The sequence below is a fragment of the Micromys minutus genome, assembly GCF_963924665.1.
Source record: "Micromys minutus genome assembly, chromosome: 17".
Classification (NCBI taxonomy): Eukaryota; Metazoa; Chordata; class Mammalia; order Rodentia; family Muridae; genus Micromys; species Micromys minutus.
The window spans coordinates 3,028,936-3,041,582 of NC_137952.1; the positions used below are offsets into that span (position 1 = coordinate 3,028,936).

The following is a 12,647-nucleotide window of genomic DNA, read 5'->3' on the forward strand; positions in this document are numbered from 1 at the left end:
GGAGACAAGGGCCAGATGCCAACACTGCTCCTTTCTGAAAGCTGCCAGTGGCTTCTGGTGGACATAATTAACTTAGTCTTTAAAAAATTTCAGTGTGGGTGTATATATATATAATATAATATATATTTATATAATATATCAAAGCTTATGAGTATAGATTAAAAAAATATTCACCGGCTTTGTTGCCGCCAGAGCGCAGGCCCCTACATGTCTGGGTAGAACTCAGATCCGTGGTCCACAGCCTGCATCATGGGCTTCTGCTCCAAGGCAGACATCCTGCTGAGGACCTCTGCTGAGAGTGTGTAGCTGTTACCAGACTTCTCCTCAAACCAGCTGTCCAGGGCTCGCTTGGCATCAAAGTTTGCGATGGGTGGTCCGTTCACAGCGATTGTCAACAGGTCACTGAGCTGCTCCAGGGTCAGGCGGGAGCGGTGGTTTTTGCGGACCCGCTGGAGGGCACTTCGGCCTCTCTCGCAGCAGGCGGTGGAGGTGGGGAGAACTTTAAGGACCTGAATGATCTTGTTCAAGAGTGGAAACCTTAGCTTGTACTTGCAGATGTGGCTGATGAGGTCTTTGAAGCCATTTTTGGTGTAGTAATCAGCCTTGAGGTCTCTCCACTCCATCAGCAGGCTCCCCCGGGGATCCATCCCTTCACGGCACAAATCCCGGGAGAAGGCAGGAATGGCTTCCAGGTGGTCGAAGATCTGAACCATGTCCTCCTTGCCAAAGCTCAGAAGCTCCTCGCTGCTCCGGGGCCAGGCGGCTAAGTCGAACACTTGGCAGGCCTTCACAAAGACCCGGCTTCGGGAGTCGAACCTCTGAGCCAGAATGACCTGCGTCTTCTGACAGATCTTCTCCCTGATGGACTGGAACTTGGCCTCTGCCACCCTGAGGTTCTTCACGGCGATCCCATTGAAGCTCTCTCGAAAGTTCTCCTCGAATTCCTGCAGGTACTCCCCCGGGGAGTCTGCAAGCCGGCTGATCTCCTGGATCGCCTCCTCGATCTTATCATCCACCTGTGACACCAGGAGGTACTCTCCCTGGAAGATGTAGGCCAGGCGTGACAGCACAGCGATCACATCCAGCAGGAAGTAGATGAGCTTCATTGACTGATAGTCCATGAGGAACTGCAGCAGGGCCAGGGCTATGGCTGAGGCGTCGGCCCGCTGTGTCTGGCTGCTGACATCCTTCAGGTGGGCCACCACTTCCAGGTAGTCCTTGATAAGGGCATTCAAGACATTCTGCTCACCAATGATCCACCTGACAGCACGAATGTCCCCCAGAAATTCGGTCTCCTCGCACAGGGTGGAGGCTGTGGAGCGCAGCTCACACATGAGGCGTGGGGAGTAGCGGTAGAAGCTGAGGAGCTGCTTCAGGTTGTTCTCCAGCTCCTCTAGGCAGGGCAGCTCCTTGCCACTGATGGCATCCAGGATCTCCAGGTGGGGCCGGTGCACCATGAAGGGCAAGCACAGCAGCCATGGAAGTGTCTTTCGGATGGTCATGAACATGCTGGCACGCAAGCTGGCGGTGATGTTGGCCCCGTCTACTCCCAGGCCCACAGTTGGCTTCTCATCCTGTAAGCGGATGCCCAACGCAGCAAAGGCCCGGTCAAGTGCCTGGAGATAGCTTTCTGTGCTGGAGAAGCCGAGCTCCTGCAAGGACAGGAATTCTGTGGCTGGGGGTCCGTCACTGCTGGTGTACTGCACATAGACGGCCACCGTGTCAGCCAGGAGGTCGTCACTCTGTCCATCCAGGATGATGCTGAGGCAGGGCGACTGACGGATGCGCTCCACCAGGTCCTCTCTCAGTGCCCGGGCGATGTGATGGATGAGGATCTGGCAGTCCCCCTCGTTCATATACTGGTCCACCACCTTGAGCTCACACTTACGCAGCAGCTCTGCCAGTGGCCGGAAGTCGAGGTAGGGCCTTCCCTCCAGTGCCAGGTGGTAGGCAGTATTGAAGAGCAGGGTCATGTTGCGGCACATCTCCTCGGTCTTCTCCGGGTGCATGCGCAGCTTGTACAGCTGCAGACACTTCTTGTGCAGGTTGCTCTGGCTGTGCAGCTTGATGGTGTGGATCTTAAACTGCTTGGAGCCGATGATGAAGGCGGAAGTGCGTGAGGACTGCACCGTGTACTGGCGGCACACATGACACCACATCTCATTGAGGGTCGGGGAGTACCGGAGGAACCAGAATTTCTTCAGCCACTCCTGCTTGAAGCGCCGGATTCGGCGGCCCGTGGCAGAGGACATCTTGGAGGGCTCATCGGTTGCCGTTATCACATCATTGGAGACAGATTCATCTGCTGAATCCACTTCCTGGTCATCATCCTCCATGATGGCCGGACCCGAGACCATACTCTCTGAGGCTGGAAAATAAGAGGGTTAAGAGAATTCACATGGGCTGTTGACAACACAGACTCAGCGAGGTACTCTGAGGGAGAGCAGGCCCCAGAGAGATGGAAGCCCAGTCTGGAGTTGATTCGAGGGAAACCCTGCTCTCCACACTGAGGTTCCCTCCCTATGAGTTGCCCATGATGGTCCTGGACACGACTTATTATGCTCCAAGCTGCCTGCACCAGAGCTCAGCCTTGACTTGTGGGTGTTTCTGGGGTGGAAGGTTCTAGAAGAGGCAGAATGTTTGATGTCACACATTCAGGTTACACCAGAGGCCCTGGCACTGATATGGTCAGGGTAAGCATGTGGCTCTTAACTGACGGCAATCTGGACACTGAGGTGAAATGTGATTTTTATGTCTACCCCACCCCATTCTGGGGGCGGCTGAGGAGGAGAGCCTGAGGGAAACAGCCCGGCTTAGCTGCAGACCTGCACAGAACCAACCCCCATTTTTCCTAGGTCCAACAACTTGAAGAGATCGGCCCCAGGTTCTCTGGTTCCTCATCCTTCTAGAACCCAGGCTGGGAACCGAGCACCATGTGGGTAGGACAGAGTCTGGAAGGAGTGGACGAGGCTGTGCTCCTGGCCTGAGCTTGGGAAGCTGTGAAAGCTCCCAGAAGACACCCTGTTCAAGACTGGGGGAGAGAGAAGTTGGGTCAGGGGAGACAACGGTGGGACCCCTCCCCCCAAGAGAAAACAACAGGTCAAGAACACAGCACACAACCCTCCTGCGATGGGACATGTTTTATTGACAAGGAGGATACAGGTTGGCACATGCAATGCCCCCCAGAGCTTCAAGCCAGCCTGTCTTTGGCACCCGAGGGAGTGGGCTCCCACCCCAGAGGTGGCTGCCTCTGCGTTGCACTCCTCCGGTCTCCTGGCAGGTGGCTGCGACAGAGACTCTGTGTCACCCACCACACATTCTTCCCTTAGACAGCAACTTCATCCTCAGCAACTTACCTGCAGGATCTGGGAACTCTGGGAGCTCCAGTACCTGCGGTGGCAGGATGGGGGGCTCAGGCAACCTTCCAGACTTAAGCATATCTAGCTCCGCCTGCAGTTCCCGCACTTTCTTTTTCAAGCGAATGCAGTTAGGGCAAAAGGAGGTGGTGGGCAGCTCATGGGGGTCAGATGCCAGAGAGGCCTCGGCCGGACTGTCGGCTTTGAATGATGTCGGCTCCTCCTCCTCATCTTCCAGTGGGCCTAGCTCCTTGGCCACCCTTTGAGGGACCTTCCAGTCCCCTTCCCCTGGGGTCCTGCAGATGCCGTGTGTCAGGGCAGCTCTTCCATAGTCATCGTCCTGGTACTTGGGGACTTTCCGGATGACCAGGGAGGTGCTGAGGGCCAGCTGGCGGGCTTCCACGTTAGTAGACTCCAGTGAGGCCTCTAGTACATCCTTGAAGATGAGGTCTATTTTCTTCTTCTTGGCCGGAGGTTGTATGTCCCCCTCATCATAGCTGCGCTTGTAAGAATCTCTTCCCTGCTTCCACACAGGGAACTGAGTGGGGTCCCTTAGGTCTTCTGGGCTATCCAGGGCTTTCTCAGCCTTCTCTCTCTGCAGCCTCTTCTCTCCTAGGAAGGAAAACCAGGGTGTGAGGATATGGGGAAAAGCCCCAAATGGAGAAACCAACAGGGAACAGGATGGGCCTTCTGCTAGGGAACTGCCTGACCACCCCCTGGTTCTGACCGTCTGGATCTCACCTGACCCAGATGGAGAGAAAAACGGGTCATGGGAACTAGAGCTTTGAAGAAGTCTCACATGATAAATGTTACACCTGTTAGTTGGCACATGTCTGAAGGAGACAAGAAAGTTACCATCCTATGGGGATGGCGCTGGCCATACTACGAGCCCAGGAGACAGCATCTCACCCTGTCTGATGAATGCAATAGCCTTCAGAGCCGAGCACATATACGCCCACCATGGGACAAGCTGTCCTTTAGACCTAGGAACTACACAGTTGCAGGGCCTCAGCAGAAGGCATGGGGATAGCGCAGTCCCGCCCTCCTCCATGCCCGAGGGTCTGGAGAGCCAAGGGAAACAGCCGCCCACAGTTGCTGCCTCTTTAGTCTCCCAGCGGTCTAAAGACAAGAAATACATAATGAAGGATGGTTCAAAGTCCCATGGGCCTCAGTGATGGATAAGGTTGAAAAAAGAAGCAGGGATGCTTGGGAAAGATCCCTAAACGTGTGAGTCTCAGCTACCCTAAAGATAAGGGCAAGGTGACCGAGAGACCCAAAGAATCTTCAAATACAGCTGTTTCCCCACCCAACAAAAGACACCTCTTTTTCCTTCATGTTTAATTACCTTGAATGTTGGCGTGATCACCCATAGTAAGCTATTTTAGATTTTTTTAACGAGGCCAGCTGAATAGCACAGGCTGCTAGAGGAAGTGCTGGGATGCCCAGGGAAGACATGCTGAGGAGAGTTGTCTCTCAGCTTTCAGAAGGTTCTACCAGCAGCCTGTGGGGTTGGACAATCTCAAAGGCCTCCGGGATGGGTCAGGGTCAGGGGCCTGGGGCTACAACCTTGAGCCTCTGTTCAGTGTCCAGACTGCATAGGCCCTTGGGTGAAGGTCAGGAGGCTCCATGCTGCCCACCCCCGCAGGCTGCTTCCCTCATGTCTCCAGGCTCCCACAGGAAACGGCACAGCAGGGTTAGTCCACTCAGGCCCTACTCTGTCCTCACAGGTATTACCTTAAGTAATAACCTCACCCCAGGCTCCTGGCACTCGGGCAGCTTCCAGAAGCCCTTGTATCTCTACCAGCAGAACCACAGGAAACTCAGTGATGAGATGGAGCCCTTCAAAATAAATTTTGTGAGCTGGAGAGATGGCTCAGATCAGAAGTACTGGCTGCTCCTCCAAAAGACTTGAGTTCAATTCCCAGCACCCACACGGCAGCTCATAACACTCTGTGACAGACTCTAATCCTAGGGTACCCAGAAGACACGTCAAAGGGCAGAAGACACACCTGTGGTACCCAGGCATATATGCAGACAAAACACCCATATACATAAAGTACATAAATAAAATTAAATTTTACAAATGTAATGCAATGTGCTTGTACCACAGAGCAGGCGAGGGGCTGACCAAGAGGAATCTCTGAAAGGCAAGGGTGCCCTTTCACCTTCTCATGGACCCTCAGACATCAGACAGACCGCTGAGAACGCTGGGCGGTCAGAGTGATAATCACAGACAACTCTCACTGTCTGTAACCAAAGATAGTCATCCATGTTTTCTAGGATGAGCAGAACAGCCTTCTGAACTTGTGGCTTCCTTCCATATAAAATCCCTGGTCCACAGATGACCTCTGATAAAGGTCACCATGAATTCTATTCCAAATCCTCCATGACACTCATGGATAAAAATCAAAGAAAAAATTTTAAAATCCCCAGACAAGTCGCACAGATCACCTAGGTACACTGGCTCCTATCCTTCAGAGACAATCACAGAGGAACAAGACATCCTCTCCAGAAGCTCTGGGCTCCAACAACTCTTCCATAAACATGGCAATATGTGCCAGCTGGTTAAGCAGCCTCTGATCAGGAAGATGCCCTGCTCTCAGATGCAGCGGTGCCCATCAGTGATGCCAGTGCAGGAGAATCTGGAGTTCAAAGCCAGCCTCAGTTTCATATGGAATTCAAGGCCAGCCTGGGATACATAAGACTGTGTCTCACAAAGGGGGCGGGGACTGAGAGAGAGCTCAGCTGGTAAAATGTTTGTGTTGCAAGCATGAGGACTTGGGTTTTTGTTTTTGTTTTTAAACTATGTGTAGTGGCAGGCACTTGCAATTCCAGTTCTAGGAAAGTGGATCCCTAAGGTTCGCTGGCAGGCCAGCCCAGCGCATTTGTCAAGTTCCAGGTCAGTGAGAGTTGTCTCAAAAGCAGAGTGATTCCTGAAGAATGACACTTGAGGCTGATTCATACATGCATGCACCTGCATATGAATACACACACACAAACACACATGTAGGCACACACAGACACAGACAAATAGACGGATAGATAGACAGACACATACACACACACACAAAGCTAATATATCTATAATACCTTAAGTGACTGGGCAATGGGGACCTTCCTGAACAGGGCTGATAGGACATCCAAGGCACATTTAAAGGACCAGGACTCTGTACCTAACATCTAACATGCATCCATCAGCTACCAAGGCCCACGGTCACTATCAAGGACCACTTTGTTCACAGCTCCAGCTGGGTGCACTGTGGTTGCTGGTTTCCTCCTGCAGCCTACATTCCCGCCTTGTGATGGATAGATGCTTTCCTCCTGTATCTTCCAAGTCTCGCTCCTTTCAAGCCTCCTATGTGTCTTCACTCCCCATAACTCTCCTTTCTGAGCTGTCCCTGCTTTCCTGAGAATGATGCAGGTGGAGGTGCTTTGGAGAAGACACAGGAACACATGTCCCAGAAGGATCCACGATGGTAAGCAAGAGACAAAACTGCCACAGTAGCTGTGACCTTGCCTGGTTTTCTTTTCTCTGGATGGTGTACTTCTTCTGGAAACCCCCTGGCTGTTTTCATTGACTTCTGCTTTTACCGATGTAACCAAGGCCCACCAAACACTTCTGGAGGTTCTGAGGTCCACTGAACCCTTTTGGAGTTTCAGAAAGAGGCCCAAACAGTAGCCACCCTTCACCACAGAAGTCATTGTTGCAATGAAACCAGCATGGCCCAAGCTCAGACCTCTCAGCTCTCCTGCAATTCCCAGAGAGTTTCTGGGAACCCCAAGATCTGCTCTGTTTTGTCTTCCAAACGTCACCCCAGTGAGTCACTGATTCCATCTTCTTCTTCTGAACAAGGCTACCCCCAGTGAAGAGGTTAGATAAGATGGTGTTGAAGACCTTGGACCAAATGAACCCTGGGTGTGTGGATGTGCAGCTCTGTGCAAAGATGGCTCTCTTGAAAGGGCCTGGGTGCACCTGTTTACCCTGGCCAGGATGGCATCTACAGCTGGAGAACCAGGGGCAAGGAGTGAGTCATCCCAGTGGGGCTAGGACGGAAAGACAACCCACTAGGGTCTCCCAGCCTAAGCACATCTCATCTCCTCTAGCCTTCTTCTGGTAGAAAACATTTCTTCATGTTGACTATGTAGCATTTGGGCTACCAGGAACAAAATCAACAATACCAAGGCTGGCTTTGTCTGGTGGCTACTGTTAGATAAAACTTAGATCCTCGAATCAGATGCCTCAAGTTGGAAAGCTAGCCCTGGCCTCACTAGTCACGTGACCCTGGGTAAGCCACTGCATTTCTATAATGCTGGTTTTGGACATTTGTACAGCAATGGAGCTGATGCCACAAAAGTCATTTGACAACCAAGGACTTGGTGGAGATGGTCAGGGTAGAGATTGCTTCAATGGTGGTTAAGTACATTGCTCCATGGATTGATTCTCAGAGCATCTTGGCAGGTTAGTTCTCTTTACCTCGATCCTATAGCGAAGGGCAGAAAACCCAGCTAGCACACAGGAAGTTCTATTGAGGTACTGAGTGAGGAGTGTCTTTTCATCAGTAAGAGTTGGGGTAACAGGAATGGTGTTCATTCAACTGATTGATTTGGCTGGGATTTGCTGGTCTCTCAGGACAGCCTCCTAGAGAAGAGAATTCCTGCGGTGGCCACTGGCTTTCTGTGCTGAGAGGACTGTCCTGGCTCTTTGCACTGCTGGATACTGCATTCCTTACTGGTTTGCTTGGAAGTTTCCCAAAGAAGCTTTCTGGGCTTTTGTGATTCAGAGAGGGTATGACCTTCGAGGGTGGATGTGGGCGTGGTCTTGGGCCTGTAGGCGTGACCCTAGCTTGGGGCGGGGGTGTCCCTTCAAAATAAGTACTGACTTGTGGACCTAGCCTCTTGGGCATGTCGCTGGCCCTGAGGGCATGCTCGCTCCTTCCCAAGCCCTTACTCACCCCGGGCCAGGTTGCGGTGGATGGTTTCCTGGGACATGCTATGCAGGCGCTTCATGTAGTCCTCGCTGTACCAGACCCGCAGCCGCTCTCCTGGCCGGATGTCTCGGCATGCCCGGAAGTAGATGCGCTCGCTGTGCTGGAATGCCAGGAGGTTCTGCTCCCTCTCCTCCCGGGAAATGACCACGTACCTGGTGGGGAGGGGACAGGTGAGAACCATGGGCCACACCTGGTTGAGTGCCTCCAGTGTAGGGCACAAGAGGTCAGGGTCCGAGGACACATAAGAGAGCTGCAATCTCACCTAGAGACAGCTAATTAGAGCTGGTCCTCCTACTTACATCTCTATTCTGCATCCTGTTAACTCATTTAGGGCTGGAGAGGTGGATCAGTGGCTAAGAGCACTGGCTGCTCTTCCAGAGGCCCTGAGTTCAATTCCCAGCAACCACGTGGTGGCTCAGAACCATCTGTAATGGGATCTGTGCCCTCTTCTGGTGTGTCTGAGACAGCAACAGTGTGTGTGTGTGAATCTGTTTAATCTGAGACCAGAAATGGTATCTGCCCTGCCAACTTTGAGGGCCACAGTCAACACCAGACTCAGCAGGTGGCTATCCCTTCCACTTTTCATTGACCTTTAAAAAACCTAATTTGACGTCAATATTTTGTGTCTGGGGTGTTCTGTCTGCACTCATGCCTGTGTACCATATGAATACGCCCCTCCCAGAGGTCAGAAGAGAGCATTAAATCCCCTGGAAGCAGAGTCACAGACGGTTGTGAGCTTCCACGTGAGTGCTGGGAATCAAAGCTGGGTCCTGTGAAAGAGCAGTTAGTGCTCTTAGGCAGAGCCACACATGCTCCAGCTCCACGTTCATTGACCTTTAACCTCAGGCCCGACAGCAGTTAGGGCAGGGAAAGCTTTGGGCTGTTTCCATATTTTACTAGGCTTAGCAGAAATAACCAATCCTCTAAGACTGGCCAATGACAGTAGTGTTGGAGCAGCCTCTCTACAGTACTGCCGACAAAGGGGGAAGGTAGAGGAGAGAGAGCAGAGAACTGATAACACAGAAAGTCTCAGAGAGGCCGAGAAGCTTGTCCAAAGACACAGCTAACGATGCAGCTTTGTGGCCTATCCTTCCCTGAGCTCATGGCTCCCATGTTGACAATGCCCAAGACACCAATGAACCCACATCCCTCACCCAGTTTCCTTCAAATGACACTTCCAACAGCCTGGTTATCACGTTACCCAACTCTAAAACAGTGCTGCTCTGTGATACACTGAGGCCGGTTGGAGCCAAAGCCTTCTACACTGTGCTCCAACAACTCATACCCAGCAGAATAGCTTGAAGTAAACACACCCATATTTTAACATGTTTTAATTGCTTTGGGTAGGTCATCTCTGGAATTGTCTGTCATTATTCTGGTGACACAAGATATCTCAGGCCAAGGGATGAAGACCCAAGCAGTGGGAGAACAAATGCCAAACTCCTCCAATCTGGATAAGATCAATGGTGCTTACAGCGCTGGGTCAGACATCTTGCCCAGGATCTCAGCCTCAGCACACCTGTATCTCCATCTTTCGTGAGTATCAAAGAGCCCCCTGGAGCCGTGAAGATCTCATGGGGATCTTGATGCACCTAGCCACAACATTGTTAGCAAAGGCAAAAGACAGACCCCAAGACTGCAGAAACCACACTCAGCCTCATCCTCCACTCAAAGGACCTGCCTCAGCTCCAATCCTGAAATTCCTTTTGCCTAAGCAAAAGAATTCTAAGTTTCCTATTTAGCAAGAGTCAATTGATGTCCAAAACCAACCACCTTAATGGTCAGCAGGGCACAGAATGGATGTAGTTCCCAGCCTTTCTGTTCCAGACATATCTGGAAGGCAGATATCCTTCCCTCGAGAATCACTGGTTCACAGAACACAGAAGGGTAACGTCTCCCCTTTCCCTTTCGGTTTCTGTCTGGCCATCAAATATTAAACGCCAGAGAAAAAGGTAGATGAGGAACTAGTCCTTATCAAGGTTTGTTGATTCAAAACAGCAGTATCTGGAGTGGGTCTAAACATTTTGAACGATTTGTATCCATTTCCCTTCGCACCATCCCACCTCAGAGACGTCCTACCCAACAAAAGCCAGCATTTAGAAAGAGTGCCCTCAGTCTTGACACAGATCACACAGTATTTCCAGCATCAGACCAAAATGTGTTGAGCATCTTGCACTAGGTTGTTTTAAAACTTGGCTTTTTGAAATGAGGTACATATGGCAACTGTGGGTGAATCACAGCCACCCAGTCCCACGGCAAGACATGTTTACGTGACAGAACTTTCAAGAGAAAGTCAACTGCATCCAGATAAGACTCAGGACCCATCACCTCCCTTTACAGTGGTGGCACTCAATGGCTTGGCACATTCTCAGAATCCTGATGTGCTCATGCTTATGAAATACTGTCCCGTGTCACCCTGCCAAGGACCCCATGGTTTCCAGGAACTGACTCCTCCTTGTGGTCACACTCAGCTGTCTACAAGGAGGTCTGAGTTCCCAGCTCATGCTCCCTGGTTGGAAAAGCAGAACCGCGTGGGAAATGCCTGGCCCAGGCTGTTCTGTAGAGACTGAGTTCATGTCTGGCAATTCAGACTCAGGCACCCTACAGTGACTGAAGGTGACTGGCAGTGGTGGGGAGGGCAGGGGTCCTGGACAGAATCTCTCCAGAAGATAATACATTGTTTTGAGTCCTGTCTCCTCACTGGCCTTGGGTGCTGGACAGATAAGCACCGGGAGACAATTCTCAGGCCTCACCCACTGGGCCTTATCAAGTATACCATATTTTCTAACCGGGTCAGGAAATGACTATGGGTTCCGACTCAAGAAAGAAAATGGCTCACAGAGACGTCCACTTTGTTTAATGAGACCGACACAAGCCTGTCTTGGCCAATACAGCTTTCCACCAGAAAGGAAGTTGCCTGGGAAGACTGGACAAGAAGAGCAGGGTTCTGTGATGTCAGGTTAGGTCTCTGCAGCCTCTTGAAAACATCACCCTCATATGCAATGGGCTTTCTTTCAAGACTTCCTCTGGGGGAGCTGGGACAGGCTCCTCATTCATTTCCTCCTCCTATTGAACACTCTGGTCTCCTGGTCCCCACTGTCATCAAGACACCGAAATGGAAATCATTCCCACTTCAGATGGACCACTGTCCCTGGACTCTGACCTTGTTTCTGGTGTACAGCCTTTAATTCGGCCTCTTCTTCCCCAACACCAGAAACAGAGGCCAACCAGTATCACAGATCGTGGGCATTAGAGCAGACCCAGGCCAGTGGCTTGGGATCTCTGTGCCTCCTGCAAACTGAAATCTTAACTTCATGGTCATGCATTTTTGGTCAGGAACTTAAGAGAATGCTCTGGATTCCAAAGCCAAAGGTAGCTAAGAATTATCCATAAAGGACTCTACAGGCTACGATTTGGAGATTCCTGCCTTAAGGAAGCTCTCTTCATGCCTGGAGCTAAGCCAGGCTGATGACAAGTCAGAAGACAGCTCTGTGGTGGGGCACATGCCAGTGAAAACAAGCAGAAGCCACTCTGGTTCCTCTGAGGATTCCTGGCAGTCCAGGCCTTGCCTTTCACAGGAAGCTACCAAGGTCTGTGGGGATGCAGACACTACAGGGGTGTACCCCGGGGTGGCTCCTAAAGGACAGCCAGGACCTCTCAAGTCTCCAGCCAGAAACTATTTTTCTCCCTGGAAACTGCAACATTTTTGGGGAGCACACGGTTAAATTCACTGAGCATTATGACACCTTAAATGTGCAGGAAAAAAAAAAAGTTGACCTAGCAGCCATGGATGCTCAGCTGCCTTTGGCCTACAAGTTGCTGCCTTTCCTTTGGAGGGCCAAGCATGGGGTTGGGCATGCCCATGGGGAGTTTATGGAATCCAGGATGTGCAATGACCACAGAGCTCCCGTCCCCACACACTCTCCATTAGGCATCTAATCCTGTTCTGGAGGCTCGTGGAGTTTCCTTGGGATATGAAGAAAAAAAAATACACACTAAAAAACCAAAAAGATCCTGGAGCCTGGCTGTGTTCAAAGTGTGACATCTGATTCATTTTATTGCCATCTTAACACAAATATTTGAGAAGGCCATATTGGTTTCCAGCATGGACGGGCAGGGTAATTCCAGGCATCAGGCTATTACTGGACAAGACAATATGCAGTCTGATGGGGCAGGAACCCCCAAAGAACCACAAATTTGGGCAATGGAGCCCAGGGTCCAGGGACATGGCAGGTGCCATCCATCCATCATCTCACGGAGGACGAAGCATTAGTGTGTGTTTATAAACAGCTCTAGCAACAGC

The 12,647-nt window shown here is 51.3% G+C and overlaps 1 protein-coding gene across 2 annotated transcripts in view; it reads right to left on the reverse strand.

Annotated features, from left to right (window-relative positions):
* Positions 1 to 203: 203 nt before the first annotated feature.
* Positions 204 to 12,647, reverse strand: part of PRDM11 (PR/SET domain 11) — a gene marked incomplete at both ends in the record, with an annotated part of 39,707 nt that continues 27,263 nt past the window's right edge. The window contains 3 exons of one of the 2 annotated variants that reach the window (XM_080931574.1): positions 204 to 2,368; positions 3,357 to 3,968; positions 8,309 to 8,496. In XM_080931574.1, the coding sequence (XP_080787700.1) occupies positions 204 to 2,368; positions 3,357 to 3,968; positions 8,309 to 8,496 (2,965 nt within the window). The remainder of the gene's footprint in view (positions 2,369 to 3,356; positions 3,969 to 8,308; positions 8,497 to 12,647) is intronic. The other variant, XM_080931575.1, reaches the window with a different exon arrangement.